Source organism: Festucalex cinctus, chromosome 1 (genome assembly GCF_051991245.1).
Source record: "Festucalex cinctus isolate MCC-2025b chromosome 1, RoL_Fcin_1.0, whole genome shotgun sequence".
Taxonomy (NCBI): Eukaryota; Metazoa; Chordata; class Actinopteri; order Syngnathiformes; family Syngnathidae; genus Festucalex; species Festucalex cinctus.
This window is the reverse complement of record NC_135411.1, coordinates 37451835-37479438: the sequence shown is the minus strand read 5'-3', so window position 1 is coordinate 37479438 and position 27604 is coordinate 37451835. Positions and strand designations below refer to the sequence as shown.

General features: G+C 39.5%; 1 protein-coding gene across 1 annotated transcript in view; it reads right to left on the bottom strand.

The window, feature by feature from the left end:
- The window catches only part of LOC144026882 (junction plakoglobin a-like), a 112764-nt gene that overhangs the window by 25098 nt on the left and 60062 nt on the right, over positions 1-27604 (bottom strand). Inside the window, exons 2-8 of the mRNA XM_077533971.1 lie at positions 20473-20527; positions 10482-10703; positions 2256-2509; positions 1943-2181; positions 494-695; positions 255-399; positions 68-171 (exon numbers count right to left, since the gene is read on the bottom strand). Of these exons, the coding sequence (XP_077390097.1) occupies positions 68-171; positions 255-399; positions 494-695; positions 1943-2181; positions 2256-2509; positions 10482-10703; positions 20473-20488 (1182 nt within the window). The 5' untranslated portion in view covers positions 20489-20527. The remainder of the gene's footprint in view (positions 1-67; positions 172-254; positions 400-493; positions 696-1942; positions 2182-2255; positions 2510-10481; positions 10704-20472; positions 20528-27604) is intronic.

The following is a 27604-nucleotide window of genomic DNA, read 5'->3' as shown; positions in this document are numbered from 1 at the left end:
AATTTTGTTTTCAGGAGTTGTGGTAGGCCCAATATCATTGAAAGCTTCGAAATTGAGCCATACATACTTGCTTTGTTGCGGCATCTGACAGGTTGCGAAGCGTCCATAGACAATTCTGAATCAGACGTTGACTCGACCCTGTGAGATGCTGACCCAAAGCTTGCATACCTCCTGGAGAAGATGTAAATATAGATTAACAGAACACTGCCTTCATCACCTATCATTATTTTGCATTACTAGTGCTTTATTTTTACCAGCTTCTACTATGGCGGGCTTGTTGCTGGGACACACAGACAGTACTTTGAGTACTCGACTGGTGGTCCATAGCAGCTTCTCGTAGTTGTAGTTCCTCATGATGAACACCAGACCCTCTGGGCCTCCATTGGCGAGTATGATTAGCTATCAAAACCAGGAAGCACAAGGTCAGTAATTGCAGACAGTTGAAAATAAATTTCTCACTCAAAGTTGAACATCCACACCTGACCACATTCACCTTGCTCTCTTGGTTGGCGTAAGACAGGAGCTGTAGACAGTCTGTAGTAATTGCGAGGAACTTGGGATTGCTCTTTTTCAGTAACGGCACCATCCTCTGAAGGCCATCAGCAAGACGCACTGCCATCTTGGCTCCCTCTTGATGCAACAGAAGGTTGTGAAGGGTGGTTATGGCGTAAAATAAAACTGACTCCACAGGTGAACTGTGAAAAAAAAGTGGCATAGGATGGCAATGGAAATGTTATTCAAGATTTTATTTCAGGAAGACTAAGCAATCTAATGGCACCACGCAAAATATATTGTGATTGTCTTATCACGAGATTGTTTTTTTTTTAATTGAATTTGTAAACTAGGTATTCTATTCTATTCTATTATATTATATTATATTATATTATATTATATTATATTATATATTTATTTTTTACATTTGTCTTTTGGCTATGATTACACCAATTACAGTAGTTCTATACAAGGAGCGAGAATAACAAAACAGAGTTGCTTGAATTAGATTTCTGCACTTCAATCCTTCTAAACTTGGAAAATAATCTGTCCAGAATGACTTTGCACCACAAAACAAGCAAAGTCAATACAAAAAGTTGTGTTTTGTGTCAACTAGACTGACATGGCATACTTCTTTGTGCTAATTTTAGCTGAAGTTTGCTGATAATCTTTTTTTTTTTTTTTTTTTTTTTTTAGCACCAGCACCCAAAGATGTGAAATGGGAGTATAGGCATTGCTTATAAATAGATTAATTAAAAAACTGTATTATACTAGTTATTTATGGTAGGTGACTACAGCTGACGACTGACTGAGAATGGGTGGATAGGTTTTTATTTGTTGTTTAACTACAAGTTACTACTTAATAATTACTAGTAATACTACGACTGTGTCAACGACGATGACTACTACTACTACCTCTACTTCTACTATTACTAGTAATTAATAGATAATCACTTTGTAACTTTCACTGAATTTATCTTTCCATTTCCTTCATTAGCATTCAGCTATTAGCATTCTGTCAGCTTTCAGCATTCCCACGCAATTTCTTCAGAAATTGCACTTAGTCTAGTTATTATTATTTATCATGGATGAAGAATAGATATACAAATTAAGAAAATATGGAGAAGGGGTGGGGTTTAATATGCCTCTTGGGTTCTTCCCACTCTCTTTTGAGCATGGAAAACTAATGTTAGGTGCGCTTTGTCAAACGTTTTCTTTGGTTATTTTTTATTATTTTATTGTAATTACTGTTATTTTTTTGTTTTTTTCCCTTTTTCTTCATGTCTAAAATAAACTCAACTCAAGACGATATGAACTACAATTGCTTGGATGTAAAAGTTTAAAAATACATAAGACACATGTCCACTAATGTGTGACAAAAACGATCAGTAGCATGTGTGTCATTACTTTCAAATCTGAGCCTTTTGTCCACCAGTTAAAACCATTCTACCTCAGCATGCGGACAAGCGCTGGGATCCCTCCGGACTTAAATATGGCCTGCAGTCCCTCGCTCTGGTGTGACAGGCTGTGGAGGATGCTTGCAGTGCACCGAGCCGTCTCCATGTCAACTGCCGTTGTCATGGCACGAACCACGGCTCCGACCATGGTCGGAGACTGCACCAGCACCCGGCGACTAGCCTCTTTCCGAGTGAGCTGGTTGACAATCATGGCTGCCTTGTTCACCACTACCTAGTTAACAGAGCAAGATCGTTTAAAGGGATAATTGTGAGTGAAGAAATCCTCACAATGAAACATAAAAGTACCGGATCATCATCTGCAAGGAGCTTGGTGAGCTCTGGCACTGCTCTTGTGGCCAGCTCAGCATCATCCTGGTAATTTATCAGGTGAACTATGGCTGTCTTTAGTAACTGCGAGGGCTCGGCCAGTCTTTGAACATTGCTCTGTTGTGTGGGATCTGCTTGAACTGGTATGGCTGCCTCTCCCTCCACCAGTGTCTCTGGAAACATGGCTGCCCTGACGCGCTGGGCCCGGGTTAATGAGTACTGAGCATCTAAATCTGTGGAGGGAAATTGAGACAGAGAAAAGATGAAGACACACTATCCATCTTGGAGATAAATGCCCTACATTGAAGAATGCTGTTGCATAATAGTTTTTTGTGAGACCAACAATGACTCAATAATGACATACAGTATATCCGAACAATTGAGGAACAGTCTCCCGACAACCATGACTTCTTGGAACTTCAAACCACAAAATGAATTCTAGATGCAGTATTTTTAAGCACTCAAAACAAGAGCTTGACAGTGGGATGCAGTTTCAGTTAATGCAGGAGTAAAATTAAGTAATCCATCAATCCATTTTTCTCCATTTAGCTGTGGTCACGCCACGGGGGCAGCATCTTAGGGAAGCCCAGACTTCCATCTCACACCATATGCATCCAATGCATGTTATAGTTTTGGGTGGATCAATACTGTAATATTATTCAGCCTTTCCCAATACTGAAATCAGGATACAGGATAAACTATATGGTAAACGCAATGGACATTGTGATGAGAACGATTATTAAAAATGTGAGGCAATGGGATTTTTTCTGTTCATAACTTTTATGGACAGAATTTCTAGGCGCAGCCTGTCCTATTTCTAGGGGTCCAGTTTGGTGGCCTCAGCATTGCATCTCTGCTTTTTGCAGATGATGTGGTGCTGTTGGCTTCATTAAGCCTGGATCTCCAACTCTCACTGGAGCGGTTTGCAGCCGAGTGTGAAGCGGTTGGGATGAAGATCAGCACCTCCAAGTCCGAGACCATGATCCTCAGTCGGAAAAGGGTGGGCGTGTCCTCTCAGGGTCGGGGCTGAGATCCAAGATACTTGAACTCATCTACTTGGGGTCTTGTTCACGAGTGACGGTAGGATGGAGCGAGAGATCGACAGGCGGATCGGTGCAGCGTCTGCAGTGATGCGGTCTCGTATCGGTCCGTCGTAGTGAAGAAAGAGCTGAGCCAAAAGGCGAAGCTCTCGATTTACCGGTCGATGTACGTTCCAACCCTCACCTATGGTCACGAGCTGTGGGTCGTGACCGAAAGAACAAGATCCCGGATACAAGCGGCCGAAATGAGTTTCCTCCGCAGGGTGTCCGGGCTCTCCCTTAGTGATAGGGTGAGAAGCTCGGTCATCCGGGAGGGACTCAGAGTCGAGCCGCTGCTCCTCCGCGTTGAGAGGAGCCAGCTGAGGTGGCTCGGGCATCTGGTTCGGATGCCTCCTGGACTAGGGCTGGGTATTGCCGCCAACCTCACGATACGATACGTATCGCGATACATACAGTATGTATCCCAATACATGATCTTCAAAGCAATACGCATCCCGATATTTTACATTAATTTACTTGCATTTTATAATAACAGTCATAAGTAGGGGTGCGAATTGCCTAGTACCTGACGATTCGATTCGTATCACGATTCACAGGTCACGATTCGATTCGATACAGATTAATCCCGATACAAATTTATAAGTTGATTGTTGCGATTTTTTTCTTTCAAATTTAGAAAATACTAATCAGTAAACTTGTTGAGTGTAAGATTTGTATGAAAATGTATTATTTATTTATCTGAAACTTCAGTCTTATACAGGTTGCAATCTGTTTCATGTTTGAACAGCATTAAAATAAAATATTAAGGCTTAATGTTCCGTTCATATAACATTCTTCCATGCTCAAGGTGTGAATCCTAACCCGAAGTCAGACGTTTTGTTGAATATTTTTCCATTAAAAATGGAAGTTTAAAAATCGATTCAGCCGCCTATTGAATCGATTCGAGAATTGCGCGATGTAGTATCGCGATATATTGCCGAATCGATTTTTTTTTAACACCCCTAGTCATAAGTATACCTAAAGGATATGTTTATTATGCTGGCTGACAAAAATGTTTTTGTTCGTAGCACTTCTGGTTTACCACCAAGCGGCATGCCTGGTCTAAATGTGTACACACTGCAGAGCAGGGAGCAATTTTCACAGACACGACAATATATTGATTGTTGCGTTGATAGCAAGTCCCATTTTTTTGTTGTTGTTGGGCCAGGTGTAGTGGAGGTGAGGTTGGAGGGCTGCAGTTGTTATTGAGCATGGAGGTGGGGGTGGAGGGGGGGGGGGGGGGGGGGGGGTGCTCACCAAGGGATTCACAAAGGGATTCACTAAGGCCACAAATCTAGCAAGAACCGCCTCTGAATACAAATTATAAAATAAAAGTGAAAGAAAGAAAATAAAAGCCAGGTTTAAAGTAATTGAAGATGGCACACAGCACAGATGATAATTAAATTAGTTGGCATTTGAGCTGTGTTTGGGGCACGTAGACTGTCGGTCAATGCGCTACTGACAAGCATCATTGGCAATCAATTGCAATCCCATCCAATGCAGTGTGTATAGTCCATTGCAATTTGAAGAATACTGCATTGTGTTTTGTGTTTTTAACACATTTGCAATTATTATTATTTGACTAATTGACTACCAGCACACATTCCATAGAGTATAAATAATTTGAACTTGAACTGTTTAAAAACCACACACAAAGACAAAATAATTATGATGCCGAGTAACTTTTGCCCCACTCAGTAGTGTTGTTTAAAGTCAGAAAACATTTCCTGTAAATTTCAACTTTTGAGAATGTTGTTCCAACCAAGTCACTGTTTTTGATTAACATTAAAACTTTTAAGGGGTGGTTTTTAACTCTCACTAAAGCGGACCCATGTAGGCATAGAACCAGTAAAACATTTATTACGACTGGCATTTGAAATACTTTAACAAGAACCAGTGATGGGAAAAACCAGGTCAAGATAGTAAAAACCCTCGAAATAACCTCGTTTACCTGCCTGTTGAGTACAAGCACCTGTAGCCAAAGTGAAACTGTGGCAGGGTTTTTACTTTCTGGACCTGGAATTCCCATCTCTGACAAGAACAAGGTGTCCAGGGCAGCAATGTGTTTTCATCAATTGGTTGATCTTTGCTCCATTGACTTCAACATTCCATCTCCCTGGTTGAGCCAACTCCACCATACCATCGTAATATTTCTACCCAGGACCAGGCAACTGGTGGAAACAAAGTGACTCCTGTCCATCTGATGGTAGGTCAGACCAACTATTTTGAAACTGGTGAGCAGACAGTTTGCATCAGAATAGACACACAGTTAAATGTAATTGGGATTTTGTGAAATCACCAGCTCACCTTTCTCCTAGAATGTTTGGTTGGATGAATGTTGTCATTTAAGTGCTGTATTTGAGAGAACCAGTATTTCTTAGCAGTCAACCCCCCGCCCCTCCCGAACAATTTGCCGAGTGGATGTGATGCAAACACCAGGAAGTGTAACAGTTAGTCCTTTCATCAGACCTATAACAAGCACTGATGGCAGTCCATGTAAAAAGTTACGAGTCACTGTCTGTCTTTTGCCATCACATGGTACACCGTTCTTTGCGCAATGACATTGGAATATTGTTACAAAACATTTTTGGGGATGTCTTTATCATAATAAATTGGCTTACTTAACGACTCCACATCAAATTAGCTCTGAATTGAAACATTTGTCCAAAACTGTTTGCTTTTATGAACACGGGGCATTCGGTGGCATGTGTAGTCATCTGCATGGGATGCAAGTGAGCAACAATGAAACGTGTTTCTGTCCCAAAAGCATATTCCATTTATTTTTCATTCGGAATTCTTAATTGTTTCTCAGCCAGGCAATTTTGCCTTCAGCCCACCTTTTTTTTTTTTTCTTGGAAGAGTTGATGAACCAACAATGAATGCATCCAATTTGTTTGCTTTGATAGTCTCTGTATGTGTTCAACAAAATGATGTTTCCAGCCATCAGGAGGTGCAACATGTACTGTGCAAAATGTTGTCCACCGTGCGCATGTTGGTCAAGTCAACATCGACACTTTTTGGCTTTTTTTTTTTGCTATTTTTTTGCAGACCTTTTCCTCCACTCCTCTTTGTTTAATGGCTCCTCGGTCATGTTTTCATCCCGTCACCTATTGCCTCCACTTCAGCTCGGCGGGCAGAGAGCACATCCATCTCACATATTCGTCCAGATATGAATTCCTGCATATTAAGTACAAACTGGCCGGGACAACGATTACGGAACCAGTTCTCTGCTAAAGTGTTTGTGTCTCTCGTTTTTGTTTTTTTGTTTTTTTGTTTTTAGGTGTTGACGCATGAAACCACTCCACAGCGTAAATGTTGCAATATATGGTTTCAATGTGGACAGTGGTGTGGGTTGGGAGGCTTCCCGTGCTCCTCCAACTGCGATGGATTTTCTAGTTGCTCCTCCCTTTCAAATTTAGATAATAAACATCACCTCCTTTACTTCCTTTGCAATGTTTTGTCTTTCAATGGCAGCATTCAAGTCATTAAGGCTGTTTGAAGAATGAGTCAGCTCATGCAATGTGAAAACATTACAAATAAAACAAAAGTATGAAGTGAACTTCATCCAGAGTGCATGCATTTTGCAATAATGCAAAAGCATACATGAATTGTTCTCTTGTAGCTGTGATGCACTTCATCTTGGAGGCCTTGTTTGATATCAACTTCATCATATGCGCTGCACAAATATGGACAATCATGCGAGTCCAGCTCGTTTTACCCTGGCATACATTTAAACACAAAATGAGGTTCTACTAGCTCCACATCTTGGAAAAGTTTGCAGTGTCGCATGAATCAATGCCCAGCTGAAATCCATTTCTGCCTTTGAGCTTTTGGATGCTAGACTTCTTAAACTTCATCCATAAGGGAGCAGTATAAAGAGGACTGCAATATGCCTTAAACATCTTGATCTTAACATTTTCGTAACACCTATGACATGTTCTAACCAACATGTTGCTTGCGCATATAACATTTGTCTGTACAAATCGTCATGAATCGTCCATGTACACGTTAAAGAGGGCTGGTGAAAGTAACCCACCCACTGGCTAACTGCCATTACCAACGCCAAATGGAACAGAAACTGCATTTCCCCATTTGACCTACATATTCTGATAGTTGCACCAATATGCCAGGATTCTGATTATAACGTTGTGCACTCATCTTTAATAAAAAATTTTTGAACAGCTTATGACGGTTTACTCGCTCAAAGGCTTTAGAGGCATCAATTAAACCAATTAACACAGAAGCGCATGGATACCTAAATCAGTACCATGCATAGCCTCAAAGCCAAACTGGTTGTGGTAGCAAGGAAAAAACTCAATCTGTGCAGCATATTTTTTTCCAGGACTTTGAGCAAAACACTGGCTAAGGCCTATAATAATAATAAGGCCGGTCTATAATTATCCAGGCTCCCCACCTTCACTGCTTTGTTCTTGATGACAGGCACCAAAGTAACAGAAATGGAGTCCGGCAACAAAATGGCAGCAACCCTCGGGCTTGCCTATTTGAGATGCCTGATGTCTTTGTTATTCATTTTTATATGTATTCAATACAGCAGTCAGCTTCAAGCCTAATTACATTAATAGAAGAGCGCATCTTTTTGTGCCAGAGGATGACCACACCCCCTGCTATCCTCCCTATTTACATCCCCATTGAAAAGTTAGTTGTGAACTCTCCAGCCCCATGGAAATTGTCATTAAAAGAATTCAGCTTTCCTAAGTCCTGTTTAGATAAAAACGAAAATGTCCAACTTTTCAGCAGGTTGTCAGCTACTGTACGTCGGGCTCTATTACCTGCAGTATGGCCCGGGCACAGTCTACGGCAGTTATATGATCCAACCCGCATAACCGTTTAGCTGTGCGGGGTGGTAACCCCATTCAAAGCTCCCGTCACCGACGCATTGCGTGGTTCATAATATCGCCTCACAACACCAACACAACACAACAGTTGTAATATGTTGACATTTGACGAAATGGTCGAGTTGAGTAGTCAAATAGGGCCTATGCACCGCAATGTCATCATCTGCCATGCTGGATGCAACAGCGAACGGAAGCAAAGCCGTGGGGCCGCGTCGAGGTTGTTTTCGAGTGGAGTGAATAAAATGCTAAAATACAAGAAGCGTGTGAGTTCACAAAGACAAACTAGGCCGTGAAGTCTGGAACCGATACCTTGAAAAACTGCAAGTTGGTTTTGATCCCTATGCAATTCCCAATACGGAGTGGAGCAGCGACCCGGACCAACAGCAGCCCTTTGTGTGCGCCATTATTTGAATGAAGGTATGTGCTGTGTTTGCTTTTGGACCGTTTGTTTTCTAAATCCACTTAAGTTACATAAAGTAACATATGACTATTAAATTATTAACATAACGTATCATTTATTATTTCAAAGTATATAATTTAAATTAAGACATTGCTTTATCTTGTATAAGTTGTAAATCTAATAATGTAGGGAATAAACGGAGCACACTCTTACCAAGGACAGAATGTCAAAGGTATTTTGGTATTTTTGCTAGCGCTGCCTTTTTACTGCATTTAACTGAAGCCACTCTTGGCCAATAATGGGCCAGTTGTGACAAATGTGAGGTGGGGCTGTTGTTGGGTCCCATAAACTCAACCCTGGCTCATTTTCTTTAAAAAAATAAAAAAATAAAAAGATGACAAACCAGCGTCCTGCTTAGGGTTGCACAGGACGCAGGACACATCACTGAATATTAAGACTGACCTACCTAAATAAGGACAGCTGGCCACGCTACTTTGAACCCACAGTGGAAAAAGACACAAAAAGACTAGCAAAAAGTCTGAAAAACAGTTTTGCCAAAGATTTAAGAAAAAGTGAGAGATGTGTGGTGCGGACTTTGAGCACTTTGTTCTGAGAACTATTTTACTATTTAACTATTTCATTTACTCATCTCATTCCCCTTCACCTGCTCTCAGTGTGTGCGTGCGTGCATGCGGTTGGCGTGTATGTGATCCACATCAATATGGAACTCAGGAGAATCAATTCAGTTTATAACGAATCGAAACTTAAGTATAAAACAGGACTAACAGACCTGAAAATAAACACAGCAGTTATAAGGTATGAGGATCAATTGCTTTGAGTGCATGCTGTGCATTCAGGTGTGAAGCTCCAGTCATTCCAAAGTAGGGATACAAAGGGCATTCGAGCCTACGCAATAAATGAGTAGACAACTACTACATTTTTCTATTTGCAGTTTGTCTCACCTTGGGCATATTGTGCCATCACATTCAATCAGTATCACATACATATTGTGAGTCCGGGGCAGATATTTATTCAATAAGATTATGTTTTGTGTTTGTTTTTGTTTTGTTTTGTTTTTTTTAATTGCAAAGGATCACAAAATATCAATAACAATGATAAATCATGTTTTAAAAATGTGTTTAATAAAAGCCTCTCAAGAGGATAAATATAAGCAATGGGTAGCTTCTTTTTTTTCTTTTTTCTTTTTTTATACAAAATATGAAATGCCACAAGACTAAAATGTTTCAACTTTGTCTGTAGGCCACAGCACATAAATGAAGGGAGACGTCATTTAGGCCCTTGTCCTATACCTACACAAGTCCATGGATTTACTTTAAACTTTCCACATTTATGCAAAATACTTCTTTTACTCTGTCAGATTTATGAATCCATGTTGCCTTTGCTTGACCAAACACAACAAATCGACTTGTTAAGAGACCTGAAAAGTTGCTGATTGAAAATAATTTATAATCCCCCAACAAATGAGCAGATAAGACTATGTCAGTGCCCAAATACCAAATATGGTGTTAATTGGGTGTATAGGAAGTAGATAAATAAGTGGACTACTGAGGTTTAAGTACCAGTAATTTACTCTTCAGAAAAGGCAACAGGATAACCTATAACCTTTAGGTTGATGGAAAGTCACTGCATCCCTTCTTACCCAGATCATGCCAGTGACAAGCATGCAATGATAAAAAGCTTCAATGTGTAAGTAAAACAGACTGAATGGTGAGAAACTAAACTTGGCTACTGGAAGTACTGCTTAGCACGTGATAATTTCCTCTCAAATCACAACAGCCTCTTACAGCCCTGGACGGATGGATGGACGGAGGGACGGACGGATGGATGGATGACAGAAAATAGGTTTCACCTGTGGGGCTTTCTTGCTCGCCAGCTGATCCTGCTCCAGTACTGCTTATTGCGGGTGCATTAATAATACTGGCTGCACTGCTTGTATACTTCTTACTGCCACTGCATCCAGTACTGCTGTCATCATCCCGCACTGTGGTGGCTCCTGATTGGATGCCAGAGTCTGAAGCATAGTAGGTCTGTTGCCACTCAGCCACTTTCACCACACTGTCCGCCTCATTCACTGAGGAAAGAAAACGTGTGACGTACATCAGATATAAGAATGCAATTTTTTTGTCATCTAAAAAAACATTTTACCGTAACATGTAGAACGACTATCTACTGTCAAGAATACATAAAGTAGTGCTCTTGAAACGAGCTCACACTCGTGTAACCAACGATTTATATACTTTTTGTTTTTGCAGAGTCCTGAACCTGTGCCAAAGTAAAATGATCAACATACATAAATTGCAAGGCTTGAAATAAGCGGTCTCGCATCGCAGTTTTCACATCAAAATGAGGATTTTGTGAGCCAAATGGACACATTGGCTAGCAAAAAAGCGAAACGGGCATACCAAAACGAATGCACTTGTGCAGGGATTATATACCACAACAGAAGTCTCTCATGAAAATAGATGTGTGCTTTTACAGATAGCAGCTTTTTACATTCATTTCATCAAAGATGTCATTTGTGCACAGTGCACCGTTGTTGTTGCACCTCATCACAATAAAGGTGTATTGACAGCTAGAATGCGTAGAACACGGGTCTCATTTGATGGCTTATAACTCTTCACTGACACAAAGTACGAAAATGACATGAATACAAAAAATATACCCAAGACTTTGCGCTTTCCTTAGGTATACATTTTGTTTATATACTGTATGATGTATTGATTCCAATAAATATATAGAAGTATAAAAAGTGAAACAACTAGCCCCAGTCTCCCCTACTCCTCACAAGTAGGGCTGCACGATATTGGAAAAACATGCGATATGCGATATACTTCCTGAACATAGCGATATCGATATTATTGCGATATTTAACATTTACCTAAAGAAATTAAAATTTGTATTACCTAATGAAAGAAAAACATTTTTCATGGGGCAAAATAAGCAACCTTCATGTAATCTTAGTTAATGAATTGTAATTATGTCTTGATAATTTTCAACTATTGAATGGCGATGCACATTTTAGTTAGCATCTGACTGGTCAAATTCATATAAAAAGCATAAAATTCCATATAAAACTTATTGCGTGCCTTTGCGATATGCATATTGCAAGGGCCAATATTGCGATATCGATATTTTTTCGATATATTTTGCAGCCCTACTCACAAGGGTCATGGCGGTGCTGGAGCCAATCCCAGCCGGCTTCGGGCAGTAGGTGGGGCACACCCTGAACTGGTTGCCAGCCATTCGCAGGGCACACAGAGACGAACAACCATCCACAAGCATACCGAGGGACAATTCATAGCGGCCAATTAACCTACCATGCATGTCTTTGGAATGTGGAAGGTGTCATGACTCGAGTCATGCAGAAGTAATGTTTGGGTCTTGTCTCATGTCTGGGGTCACGCCTGGGTTAAGTTTGAGTAGAGTTCATGACCCGTTACCTGTCTGTTTCGGTATTGATGTACCAGCATCCAGTTTCAACTAGTTTTAGGCTATATGATGTCTGGACTATATGATGTCAAGGATCATTTATGCTATATGATGTTTGTTGATGTCAGGAACTATCTGTAATTACGGAGTCAACAGCCAATCAGAGAATTCCATGTCAGTACTAGTACTCACATGTCTAGCCACCACCAATGAGCTTGATTGACTGTCTATTTAAGGGTCTGAGAATTGTGTGTGTTTTGCCGGATTATAGCTCAACGGGTCAGGATGGCCGAGTGGTCTAAGATCTCAAGAGATCTGCGATTGGTTGGCAACCAGTTCAGGGTGTACCCCGCCTACTGCCCAGAGCCAGCTGAGATAGGCTCCAGCAGCCCCCGCAACCCTTGTGAGGAATAAGCGCTCAAGAAAATGGATGGATGGATGGCTCAACTGTTCCTGTGTACCGCTCTCTTAGTTTCTGCCTCTCAATGTGAATAAATAGATAAAGACTTATTTGTGTCTGCGTTTTGGGATCCAAGCCTTCAGCACACAACAGAAGGAGACCGGAGAACCTGGAGAAAACCCACGCAGGCACGGCGAGAACATGCAAACTCCACCCAGGAAGGCCGAAGCCTAGACTCGAGCTTGCGTCCTTAGCAATGGGTGGCGAACGTGTTAAGTCCAAAAATGATTTTTATGAATTTAATAAAAGTCATTTTTGGACTTTTTTTTTTTTTTAAACCAATGTCTGTCCTACTCACAATTTATTTTCAGCATGACTACTTGTTCAAGTAGGTAGCTACTTCCGTTAACAAAAAACAAATCTGAAACTTATGGTTTTGTTGACCTGAATGATTAATAAATGCATTTTCCAAAACAACAGAAAGTATTCTTTTCCTTTAGATTTTTATTATAGTATATTTAAAAACAAAAATCTACCTCATTCTGAATACTTTGTTACGTGTTTTACACTTAATGGGGTTTCATGTAAAGCTACAACAAAAAATGTGGTAGTTTTCATGCTTTCAAGACATAAGTATAACATTTATTAACCTAATACTTGAAAATAAATTGAGGTAAAGTCCCCATTTTGCTTTTTGTGTAAGTTGAACTCCAAACCAGTAATATTTTTTTCAACATATGTGAAGTGCACAGTGTAACAAAGAAATGAAATGTGAACTACTTCCACAGCTCCACATAATTAATTATAAATCGTGTGCAGTTGACTACAGAGAACAACACACTATTACAAGAGGGAGTACATTAAACCTACCCTAACCCCTGCAAAAGAACACCAGTCACCATGCTGCCGAAAAAAATAAATAAAAGAAGTGAATATATTCTGTGAGAACTGTGTGACTTCCCTGGTGCCTCATTCCCCTCTGACTATTCACTTGTCACTCTGGATTCTTGTTGGTGACGAAGACACCACTGTACGTGATCCGGGAGTTGCATATCTTGCCACAGTGGGGCACATGACGCTTGGTTTAGATGGCGCTATTGTTTCTGGGTGGTGTCTTCACTATCGTCAATCCCTCTATTTCCGGTTGCGCGGGAGAACGTTGCTGCTGGGGTCAATGCGTAAATGTAAATGTTGTCCTTTGCGATCACAATAAAATTCCAGGGGAAACCTTTTGAATGGTCGCTCATTAATGTATTTCATTTTGGTGCAATCCCGAGAGGGAAGAAGCACACTTGACTGAAGATAAATTATAAAAACATTATTCAAACGGGTATAAGAAAAAAACAATATATTCTGGGATGTGAGCGCATGACTGCGGCTGGTAATGTTGCAAATGTAAGGACGGATTAAGTTAAGTTGTGTATGTGGATGATGGACTGTGATGTGAAAGATTGTGCAAGATTGTATTTGAGATGCAAAAAGGACCGAGACCTCAGTCTAACTTACTTGAATTTTATGGAGAAAATATCATTACCCGACAACCACACAACAGCTAGTGCCAACAGACATTTTCACTCACTTGATACAATCTTGAATTCCTGCATAATTATATATATAAAAAAAAAAAAAATACAGGCATTTTTCATATTTTGCCCCTCAGATTAAGCTCAATATGAAAAATGTCTGTCTGCAGAAATGTGTCTCAGACTACTTTCTCATTAGAACAGCAGTACAAATGCTGATGCAGACGGTTGTATATTATAAGCCATTAATTTAGGCCATATTGAATTACATTGCTGTGCGACTAAACGGTGAGTGTGATAAAGTGCAAAATCTTGAATATTTCTTTTACACTTAACTACTTTCCTCTACTTTGTATCATGATGAACAGCATCCGAGTAACTTTTCAATTACAATTTAGCACATGCAAATTATATCACCATTTTGCTGTTCTGAGCTCCATATTGCACCCATAATGTAGAAGTGTACAAGTGAAATTTTTATGTTGTCATATTACTGCAAGTGGCCCAATCTGGCATTTATTTAGCGAGCAGCTTAATTCCACTGAGGCAAGTGGTTTCAGACAGCCATGATTAGACACTCGTGGCAACAGGCTGCATTGAGCAGATTGAGCGAGGCATTAAACATAATGACATCCATTATGAAATGTCATATTTCTTAAGTTATACAATACAGACATATATAACCTGACAAATAGCAACATGCTAAATAGACAATCATATCAGAAAGCAATCAAGTAACTGATTTACGATTTTATTCGATAAAATTCCAAATGAATCACACACTTGGTAGAGATAAGCAATTGATTTGTTTTTCTTTCCAAAATTAGAAAGGGCACTAGATTTCATTTATGCTAATTACGCCCAATAACTATACCCTTGTGTTACCCAGTTAAAGCTAGGGTTACAAGTGTTAACTATAGGACATACCTGTTTGTTTGAATCCAAGCTCTGGCTGTCATTTGTGGGATTTGTATGTTCTCCCCATATTTGTGTGCATTTTTTTCCCCCAAAGTACCTGTATCAACCCAAAGAAAACAAAACACGCCCACTTTCTCCAAGCATCGTGCCCGACAAGTGTATCCGGGAAAGAGGCACTAGAATGTGGCCACCTTGGTTGAATCACCGGCCTCTTCGGTTCACTAAGTCAGGCGCCCACATAACAGGCGTAACAGGAAGAGGCGCTTCAAGTGGCTTCCCCGGTTGAGGTGCTGACCTCCCTGGCTTTTTTTCTAAGTCAGGTGGGACGTCTGACAAGCGTATCCAGAAAAGACACGCTTGACGGGGCTACCCAGGCGACAGACGGCAGCTGTTTATCTGTGATTGTCATTTCTAAGACGACTGCCTGGTTAACCTTGGCCAGTACCAAAGTGGATTGGCCAGAAGATTAAACCTTAAAACTTGCGCAATTCCCATCATCTAACCTGATAGAGAGGCCAGAGCTGTAAATAAATCAAACAGCTAACTAGAAACTAAGTATATATAAAACTAGATATAACATTGGCAGAGCTGGGCTAGGGCTGGGCAATAAATCGAATTCATTCGATACATCGTCATTTTAAAAAATTGAATTGTTGAAAATGTGTTAAATCGTGAAATTGAGGTTTGTCTCCTGGATTAGAAAAAGCTGTTTTTCTTATGTTCTGTTACATCCAAATGCTTTAATGTGTTGTAATTTTGCACAAGTGGCAGAATGCTGGATGGGTGGCTTACAAAACATGTTTACAATAGCTATCAACTACTTAATTGTGGCATTTAAGCACAAACTATGAATGTTAAGATTATGTTGAAACTGATCTAGAATCAGTATACGTTTCTGGTGTCTGAGCATTTTGCACAGGAATTATTTTTGAATAAGTCAAACCTTTAAATAAACGTTTGTTGGATTTATTAGATTAAAATCGATTAAAATCGTAATCGTCCGGAATGACTGCAAAAAGCCATGGATAAATACATGGACAGAGCACCGACTGAAGCACCTTTACGCCCATACATACAGTCCTTCTCATTCCGTGTATTTTTGCACACACTGAAATGTGGGCATCGTTATTGATGGGAATTGACAATTAAAAGAAGTGCACATATCTGAACATCTGAACATATGAATAAGCACTAAAGGTAGCACGATATGTTGGATGTGTTTTGTTGTATAAAAATTAACATACTTCTTACACATCACTATGTGCATGTATGTATAGTACATCAATGATGTATAAAGATTTCCCCTTGACTCCGGTTTGAGAACATGAGGCTCTACAATATTGTATGTGTTTCACGGATTCTGTAGTTTCCCATGGTCTGGAGGGGCCATGAAGTAATATGTACCGTTATGTGTTGTTGTGGTATTGGCGTGCTTCTAGCCGACAGTTCCAAATTGGCATTAAAGATCTGTTGCTAGCTATTGTCGCTTGACCTGATCCTTTCTTAAACGCTACAATATGTTCTTCCATATTTACCATTTCGTGAGCGGTGCAGGTAGCAGCTGGAAAGGACGACATCGTGAATGGGGCGCGGCAGCCAAACAGGGAGAGGCAGGGTTTTAGTGAACCAGGCTTCCGGGCTAGACATATAGCAACTAAGATAACTCATATTTCATGAGAAATCACATCATGACCATCATATGTTAAGTGTGGAAGGGCTTAAAATACTGTGATATACTGTAGGTCCTTGATGGCAATCATCCAAGGCTGTCAGCACTTGTTTTATTCAACTAGAGTAATGACTATTGGCTTCAGTAATTCTTAGCGGTTCTGAAAAAGGAAAGTTAAACAATGTACAGTGAGCAGTCAATCAATATGAACAGGTGTCACTTGGCATTTAGATCCACATTGTTGACAGATGTAAACATCACATTTAAAAGCCACCATCATTAATAGCCATTTTCTCCCGTTCGTGCATGAATCTTTTATAAGATGCCTGTCCCAACTCGACTTTATTCATAAAGCACTTTAAAACAACCATTTCTGCATTCAAAGTGTTGCACAAGGCGTAAAAAGGAGTCATACGATAACAAAGACAGTGACAACAAATTAAAAACACAAATACAGCAGAAACAAGATAAGATACTTGCCGAGTCTCCTGCTGAGTCAAAAGCCCCAGAATAAATATGTGTTTTAAGACAACTTTTAAAAAATGGACAAAGAGGGAGGGGCCTTGTCAAATGTTTAGCATCAGGTCATTCCGAAGAGAGCATCTTTGTGACAGACACGACAAGTTTATTTATACAGCCCATAATCACAAAGGAGTCTCAAAGGCTTTCTCAAATGGTCAACAGTTGACAAATATTAAAGACATCCCCTGATCTTAACTATAAGAGAGCAATAAAAAAAACACCCCCACACGCACACCCCCACACATCAGGGGATTGAGAAGTGGCCACTAACGTGACACAGAGTCTCCAATGTCAATTGTCATGACAATATCGTTACTGTGTGCTATGCTTAAAACCTGACTGGAAACCCTTCATGACATTATGTTCATGTAACGTCGGACACGCCCACCGCACCAAAGTTGTGATCGAACATGGACACACCAAATATGTGTGATTCACTGGCAGCTGAGGATGCCTTGAAATTATGCAACATTGATGTTTCCTGATACTTGTGAATGACATTGAAATTTGTGGAAAAAAAAAATATATTAAAACATCCTTATAATTTCTTTCGGGGGACAGTGTGCCTGTCATACTCTAGCCATACTATCCGATTTTGGCAAATAAATACTGTGCAGTTAGAGATGATAGTGGAGTGATAATTCCAATCTTTATGGAATAAATGTCAACATCATTATTGTCCCACCTCTAGTAGCAGCACAAAATAAATTAGAAGAGTGCAAAACCAAAACTATGTAAAATAAATGTTTGCTGTTTTCTGCAGGGGACTTCCCTTCCTCTGATGTTATTTTGATGAATTTTTACTTGAGCTTCACATTTCAAACAGCTTCTCCTCAAGTCACAACACCAAATTCTCCACAGAAACACACCACATGCTGAAAACTGTCCCTGATCCAAAAGAAAGACAATTGATGCAGCGAAAGGGGGGGAAAAAATCACAAAGATGGAGGCAGTCAGTCTCTCACCCCGCTGACCAGCTCTACATAGCAGATGGTCAACAACACCGGGTGACTACTTGCAAAGCAGCTACACACAGCCCACCTGCTTAATTCTTTCCCAAAGCAGATGGTGAAGGTGACTTACAAGCGCACACCTGGTGTAACTAAAGCAATTTTGACACAAACAACGAGAACATAAACTAAAATATGGCGCTACATCAACAAAAGAATGTGTGACACTTGTAATATTTAAACTGATTCATTTCATGTGAAAATGATGGCTATGGAAAGGGTCTATTCACAGATGGCAATCTACTGCATTTTATTCGCATGTTCTTCACTCGAGAGAAAATGTAGTGATGTGGAAGCTTAAAGACGCAGTCTGCCGGATTCACTCAGGAAAATGCACTTTTTAAATACAGGATGTACACACTTTAACTTTCTCTCAGTCTACACATCTGTGTTTATGTTTATCTTTGGTGGTGATTTCGTCCTAAAAGCCCCCCAGCCTGTATTTTGCCATTTTGTGTTTGTTTTGTAAACAGCGGGACGTTTCTGTGGAAAGACAGTGTTTACACCCCTGTCGCAAACGGGGCCGGGCAAACGTGTCAGCTGCGTGACGTCACTCCCGCAGCAATTTGAAAGCATGCACGGATTATTATTATTTTTTCACTCACTCACTCACTCACTCACTCACTCACTCACTCACTCACTCACTCACTCACTCACTCACAGAAGCTTACATGTGTGAATACAGGCTGGGGGGGTGGGGGTTTAAGACGAAATCACCACCAAAGATTAACATAAACACAGATGTGTAGACTGAGAGAAAGTTTAAGTGTGTACATCCTGTATTTAAAAAGTGCATTTTCCTGAGTGAATCCGGCAGACTGCGCCTTTAACTTTAAACTTCTGTTGTGGTGCGGAGTGATGCATTTAGGTTCAAACTGGTAACTTGAGGGCGGCACGGTAGTCGAGTGGTTAGCACGTCCGCTTCCCAGTTCTGAGGTCTCCGGTTCGAGTCCAGGCTCGGACCTTCCTGGGTGGAGTTTGCATGTTCTCCCCGTGCCCGCGTGGGTCTTCTCCGGGTACTCCGGTCTCCTCCCACATTCCAAAGACATGCATGGCAGGTTAATTGGGCGCTCCGAATTGTCCCTAGGTGTGCGTGAGTGTGGATGGTTGTTCGTCTCTGTGTGCCCTGCGATTGGTTGGCAACCAGTCCAGGGTGTCCCCTGCCTACTGCCCAGAGCCAGCTGAGATAGGCGCCAGCAGCCCCCGCGACCCTTGTAAGGAATAAGCGGTCAAGAAAATGGATGGATGGATGGTAACTTGACAATTACTATGTATTTCAGTTTAAAATTGCCCACCAAGTGTTATAGTTCATTTGGATAAGTCCGATGTAAAGGGTCCCCAAATATTTCATCAAAGCCTTCAATTTTTCAGTGTTTCTTTGTAGCCCTGCAATTCACTATATTGACGTGTGCAAAGTTGATGGTTCAGCAGAGAATTGTTTGTCTTCTTCTGGGTTTTTGTTCTTCCTGCATATGAAGCATTGATCACACTGTTACATTCAGACACTGCAGTCATTGGATTGCGGTTTTGTCGAGTGCTGTGAGATGCACGTTGCCACTGTGGAGCCGGCGAATATGACAGTGATGGATCAGACGTGCAGTTTGAGCTTCAGGTGTGACGTGAGGCCCCAACAGAACATGTTGCTGTTGGATATTTGAGTCTCATCCAGTCTTTTGGGGGCAGTCCTGAGCCAGGTGGGGTTTTCATGTTTGGGTGAACTGCCAACTGATTTGGGTTTCACAACGAAGGATGGAACAATATCCAAACATCACGATATGATATTATCACGATATTGTGGTGCGGTTGGCGATATTTAAAAAAAGATAACAATATTGTAAAAAAAAAAAAAAAAAAGAGCTCATACTAAAAAAAAAAAGCACAATATTGTGCTTTTGAACATAACAGCAATGCATAAAAAACACCTACAATCTCTTATAACAATATTACACATTGATCACTTCACAAGCAAATTAGGTTCCCCTTTATCTGACAATTAGCATAGATTTTAAACATAGAAGGCCAAAACATCCCTAATGAAAATTAAATTGCACTAATAAACTAGCCACTAGAGGGTGCTAGAACTGCACAAATGGAAATCAACCTGACTTTTTTTTTTTTTTTTAACAGATGTGTTCCTTTTAAATATTGTGAACATGACGACGACGATATTGTGGCAGTTTTAATATTACAATATCACGATATTGCCCTTATCGTTACATCACTCTTCAAAACACTCACATTCTTAAAATGTAACACATTTGTTAGTGATTACATTTTAGTAAAATACTCGTGCATACATTCAGTTTGCAAGTACTAAAATATTTAACAGAAGTCTTCAATTATCTAAAACCATGAAGCATTGTACTTACTTTGCATGGACATCATCTCCGTCCACTTACACTTCTGCTTTCACTGACCTCTGACCTGTAAGGAAAAACATAAATCATGACTGCACATGATATGATAATGCATTTTCTAATGCAGTGGTTCTCAAATGAGGGTAGGTGGACCCTTGGGGATATGTGCAATTCACAAGCTAAGTGATGGGAAATAACGCTTAATCGGCAGAGCATGGAACAAGCTCTTTTGTGGCCGAGGAAACTTTTCTTCCAAGTCTGAGGTCATTTGTACTCAGTTACTTCCCATCTTTAGGTATCATAATCATATATACCGTATTTTTCGGATTATAAGTCACATTTTTTTTCATAGTTTGGCTGGGGGTGCGACTTATACTCTGGTGCGACTTATGTGTGAAATTATTAACACATTATTATATTATTTCACATGTTATTTTCACACTAAACCGCAAGAGGGCGCCCTAGGCCTGTGTTGATAATTTCAACATTGCCAGTAGAAGAGGAAGCGGCTCATCGTCTACCTTTTGAGTTGGGGGAGTTGTTTAAAAGTGACACAGAGAGTGAAGATTTCATTGGATTTAGTGATTTGGAGTGAAACTGATAGTTTGGTGAACTTGTTAGCATGTTCTTTATGCTAGAGTTATATGAATAACTTGTAGTGATGGGAACATAATTCACCCACGGAACGTTGGGGCGAAGGGAGAGTTCCGGGTGGAAGGTTTTGTTATGTGGAAAAGGGGAGTTAGCCTGTTAGCTTCTAGCTGAGTGGGGAGTTGCTGTTAAGACCTCAGAAGCTGATGTCAAAACACCAGCCTTTGGCTCTGTGCTTCAACCCTCCGACTCACGTCACTGTTCGCCACAAACTCTTAATATGTTACGTTGTTACTGACATTACCAGGCATGTCAGTCATGTAACGTTAGTATACCGTACACTTATTCAGCCTGTTGTTCTCTTTTATTTTTATTTTAAATTACCTTTCAAGATGACATGTATGTTTTTGGTGTTGGATTTTATCAAATAAATTTCCTCCAAAAATGCAACTAATACTCCAGTGTGACTTATTATATACTTATTATATACTTATACGTATACTTATTTTTTCCTTCTTAATTATGCATTTTTTGGCTGGTGCGACTTATAATCCGGAGCGACGTATAATCCGAAAAATACTGTAACTAGAAGGCTAAGTTTACCATAGACCTCCAACAATCCTAAACTAGTAAATAATAAATAAATAAATACTCACAAACTCTTTTACAGTATAGCTGCTGCAAATGCAATTTTGCAGTATACAGTATCTGAGTTGTTGTTGTTTTTATTTTTTTTTTAATCAGATTGTTAAAGTCATGAAAGAAAAAAGTTAATTCTAAATATTATTATCGATATGATATTTGGCTTAGAAGTAATTCTTATGAAATACTATTATTATATTTATAACTGTAAATGATATTGCATGTTTGTATGAACTTGGATCAGAGCATCTGACTACGCTCCAAATAATTCATTTGGGTGCATATTTTCCCATTCATGCTTAAGTCCATTTCTTCCACGTTTTTCTTGCGCTCTTTGAAGGCACAGCGATTTTCCTGTCAAGGCTTCTGACACATCCACCAGGCGTAACATGGACGTTCATGCTCAACCACCAGAGAGGTGTGATTCGGTAAAGTCTGAAGTGGCTCTAATTTCCGGATGGTGGAGTTTAGCGAATTCCATAGAGATCGATTTGGAAAATAATGTGTCAGAAAGTTGTTGGTCCGTCGGTGAGCGTATACGGACCAGATGTGCAACCCAACACGTCAACCCAGTCGGCCGGTGCCAGTCATCACCTGCCGTCAGCGACTGTGAAATGACTCAAAACGTGCGATATGATGTTTCACCTTCCAGAAGCGCTAGACCTTAATACAGCCTCCGGAGTGATTGGTCAGGGAACTACAGTCTTTCATTTCAAGGTCACACCATCTGAGTGTGTAAATGTCAGGAAGGTGCGCAAGGTGACACCTTTAAGGCAATGATAGAATCTGTACTGCGTGCCTTTTCTGATTCAAGCACACGGGACAGTTTGCACCTCGATGGACATGATTTATCTTAATACCCAAATTACATTTAAAAAAAAAAAAACATGAATCTTCAATCTGTTTTAATCACGTTATTGGAAAGAAGTATATTTCATCTCAACAGTTTCATTCTGTTACTCTTGCCATTCAATTAACATGGCTGTACTTATTTTCTCTAGTCAAACTAAATCTAGTTTATAGTGGTGCAACAAAATTCAAAGTGATGTAAAGACCACATAGGATAGCAGAAGATGGGATTTGAACCCACACTTGTATTTGATGTTGGTACTAGCACTCAATGATAATCAGAGTTCAACTTCAACATTTCACATGCAAACAAATCCATGTAAAATATGAAGCCAACAAATGTTAATTCATTTAACACAGTAGCCTCCAATTTTGCAGCAGGTTAAAATGATCAAATATAACGATTAACCACACAATAACTATCAACCTCCAAACATCGCACACACAAGTCCGAGTACATATTTATCTGTTACATACATACAGGTACAATTGGAACAGATGAAAAGATTTCAAGTCTGTGCAGTCTCAAAGAACGTCCTCAATTTGCATCTTGTCAAAAATGTGAGCATCGTAGCTGAGCCTATTAGTCGTCGCATGGAATGAACCTCAATCTCAATTCATCTCAATTGACATGAATGAAATTAATTCAACTCAATTTTCTTGAAATGATGTTCCGCTGGCAAACACAAACCCTTTAATGAAAAAGAAAATATGATTAATTACCCGTAATAGTTCAAGCATATTTCTATTTTTTTAATTTTTAATTTTTGGAGTGTGGGAAACACATTTCATGACTTGTAATGATGATATGTCATCAATATAATTTCTGAGCAGCTGAGTAGGAAAACAATTGCTATGGAGCACAGCACGTTTTCGAAGGCTTAAAGTTCTGTCAAATAGTTTTTGCCCTCTTCCTAATTACAGATTGACAGTATTTGCACATTTATCATTGAAATGTTTAAATTTGACTACTTACCGGTACTCAATTAAGCATTGCGAATAAACAGGCTTTGTTTCGTATATTTGAACACAATTTTATTCAGAGGAAATCCAACATTTTGCGAAAAGTCCTTCACAACAAAGAATTCCAAGTTGTACGTTTGACCTAAAATTTGGAGGCATATGTAACAGCCTTCGACGTACAAAAAAAGTATTTTCTTTAAGATGTTACAGATGAAATGTTATTGAAGGTTTTTTTCTAATTTCGTCACACGCTGTTGCTGTGGCGATGCATTGTTTGCAAAGAAAAATGCTGCTGTTTTTGAGGGTCTAAAAATGGGTGAAAACTCATGAGACCTGTCATGAAAATCAATGTTTTATAGATTTCTTGTGCAATTGTCAATAAAAGGCTCAACGGCAACCTCCACAAATCTTTAATAATGCACTCCTAGTTGTTCGTTTCACCTGTACTTGTGAGAAATGAAGGCACATCTATCAGCCTAAGACCTACAAAAAAAAAAAAAAAAAAAAAAAAAGTATTTTGTAGCCATATGCTAAACCTAATAGTAAGTCCGCCATTTTGATTTGATTTTGGAAATTGTACACCCTTTTTGGCATTTTAATAATAATTAATACACATGCGAGCCCTGGCAAAAACATTTGTATTTTAGAGGGTTCTTGTCCTGACAGTAGGCTACCCCAACGTGCAAGTACCGCAACGTGACCAGGGTTGCGACTTGCAAGGGCATTTTATCGCTGCTCGCAGCTCTAGTTTGAAATGTATTTGGTTGGGTATTTGTTTTTGATTAGCTAACCTGATCAATGAACTATGAGCACAATAAATACCTTTGACTGCCGATGTCTACTTTATAAAAGGAGATGCCAGATAAAGAGTAAAATTAGAAATATATTAGAACAACAGAGTAACAATTTCATGAACGTATTTTGTATATTATCTTATAATACTGATCATTCTGGGTGGAATCTGGTAATAAAATCTGGAATAAATCGTGATGAGTAGAACAGGCACGTGATGTGCACGTTGAACAGGGTCCAGCTGGGGAGCCACAACGGCCTTTTTTGCTAATTAGGTCTCTTTGTCAGTACTATATGCACCAGCACTTTTTTTTCATCATCAGTTTACTTAATAAAGATTAAAAATGATGCAACACTTGAGAACTGTGGCACCATCACTTCCACAAGAAGCAGAAAATACAAACGTGGTCATAAAAATCCAACAACACACCAGAAAAAGAGTATGATTATTTTTATTTATTTATTTTTTTTTGGTATTCAAACTAATTTGATTTCTCCAGGTTGTAGACACTGAGAAAATGACCTCAACTGATTCATGAAGTGTTCTTAGATGACAGTTAAACATTTATTTTACGTTTATTTATGACTACACAAATGAACTATGAACACATTGAAGCTGAAAACTATTCTGTAGTGTAAGAACTTTTCATGAATCATGCCATTTTTTTAAAACACCACTGCTCCCCCACTTAAAAAAAACAAACAAACAAAAAAACAAAAAACAACCTCTAAACCGATAACCGATTTCATGTTCGAGTAAAACTCGAATGACGAATAAGGTGCTTTTCCTGGGGTATATCCATGAGTGTGTGACATATGAATGACACCTGATTCGTTGTTTTTCCTCAGGCGCAGCAGTTTCTTTTATATCAAATTACAAGTACAAAATAGCCCTGCGATTGGTTGGCAACCAGTCCAGGGATAGGCGCCAGCACCCCCCGCGACCCTTGTGAGGAATAAGCGGTCAAGAAAATGGATGGATGGATGGATGGAAGTACAAAATAGGGCCAGTGATGGATGTTTTTTTTTTTTTTAAGTTCATGTGCTACTGCCAAGTCTGAATGACCGTTTTAACAAATACCGATATAACAAAAAGTAACTTAATTATGCTACATCTACATTCAGTTTCAGTTTTACTTGGCATGTTGTAATATTACACATAAAGTAACTAAATATGGACTTGCCTGTATACTGTACTATAAAAAACATAAACAAAACAAAAAATCATTGATAAAGATGGTGCAAAAGATGAGCCACAACACAGAAGAGGTTCACTGTATAAGCAAGCATTACTCGTCTCACAAATTAATGCTTTTTTTATCTTTTTTTTTCTGTTTATAGATTTTGTCCACAACATGACTCAACCCTATCACTCTTCAGCTGCAAAGGCAAAGTCATTCCAAATGAGCTATTTTCACCCTGTATGTTAGCAGGTCACACACTTCCTCATGTCTTGTCATCCACACAGCATTCAATGTACGGTGTGGCCTCCTGAGAAGACTGTCAGAGTGGTGCAAATTGCTTTGCAGCTCCATTTATGCCTCTGTACATCTGAGCCCCAACCTAATTAAACATGAACAGATGGGGGATTTAAAATGTCATGGAACTTTTGCTACCAATTGCTTGGTGGAGCATTTCCCTCACTGGTGTTCAAGCAGACCTCCCACGGGTCGACAAGCAGAAGGTTGATTGAAAACATTTTAGGTTCAAGCAGGTCAGGTCAAAAATGACAAAGTCAGACATAGCAGCTGTGCATTATCCCACCTTTGCTCTTTTATGTCTCACGTGCACAGCTGAGGTACGCTCCACTGTCACTAATTGCCCGTGCTTGCTGTGGTCACCGTTATACAGGTTAATAATAACTATAACGAATATTACAAAACACGAATAACTATGTTACTGGCCCAAGGGAACCAGTATGTAAAATGACTCAGCCCCTGCTCAGAAACGACAGTGTCAGAAAAGCGCAAAGTTCACATTAGCATTTTTTGACTTCAAAGGGAGAAAATAACACAACAAAACATTCTAGTCTCAAGCAAACATCTAAATCCTTACACAGAGGAAGCTGCTCCCTCTTATGTTACTGAACAAGCAACTATTTGCAAAGTCTTGACAGTGCACAATATAGCATAGAACTAACACACCACTAGAATAACAAGGCAAAATCACTCAATCACACATCAGCCTTTCTAAGTTTAGACTACTCAACGTGATGTGCAGTCAAAACTCTTGGGACCTCTTGCAACCCAAAGTACCAGAGTCTTCTCTTTTTTTCTTTTTTTTCTGGGCACAACAAGGTTTTGATTATAGTGCTCACTCACACTTGACCAAACTCTCAAAGTAATTGCACTAAAGTTGCTTTCAAACTTGAGCCTGAGCGCAGTCTGATTACTGATAGCTGTGAAAGTAAATTTAATCTGTTTCTGTGTCAGCTCAGTGATTGACTCATGGTGATCTTTCCTGAGTGTACCTTGCTTCTGCCTCGAAATGAACCGGGAAAGTCTCCAGCCCTCCACAATACGGAATACAATCAGCAGAATAGAACATTGCTGGGTGGGAGTCACAATTGGCTAAGCAGAAGTGTTTTTATACTTCTAGGTAGTTAAAGGTAAATGTTTGCCTCATTTACATGGTTATGTGCAATTTAGTATAAACTATCATGAAAGGGAAAATAAATGGATCATTAGTTCACATGCTGAGAGGCATGGGCGGAAACTGTGGGCTCAGTATTTTGCTCAGACATACTTTGACAAGATTGGAACCAAACTGGGTAATGCTTATTTGTTTTTGTTTGCAAACTAGGCTCGTTTTATCAAAATACTTAACACAATTCACAAAAGAACACCTGACTTGCAAAATCCCTCACAAAATGAACACTGCAACCTAAACTACGTATAGCTTTACCAAAATCAAACTCTTGTACCAAGTGAATGTCTCATCCACTACATACTGTTCATAATGAAAGGCACTCATCTTTAGTATGCTTTGTCATAATACTAACCTAGTTCAAATTGTAGAACATTCTTCAGATTGTTCACATGCACAGAAATATTTGAAGATACACACATGCTGTTGAAACTTTTTAACAATTTAAATGTACTTTTTTTTTCTCACCAGCAGGTCAGTGCAACATATTCACAGCTGATATGTTTACATTGGCGTGAACAAATATTTGCTCACAAAATCGTAAACTGAAAAAGAAAATTGCAGAAAATATATACTGTATTTTCCGCACTATAAGGCACACCACATTATAAGGCGCACCTTCAATGTATGAACTTTTTCCATATATAAGGCGCTACAGTAG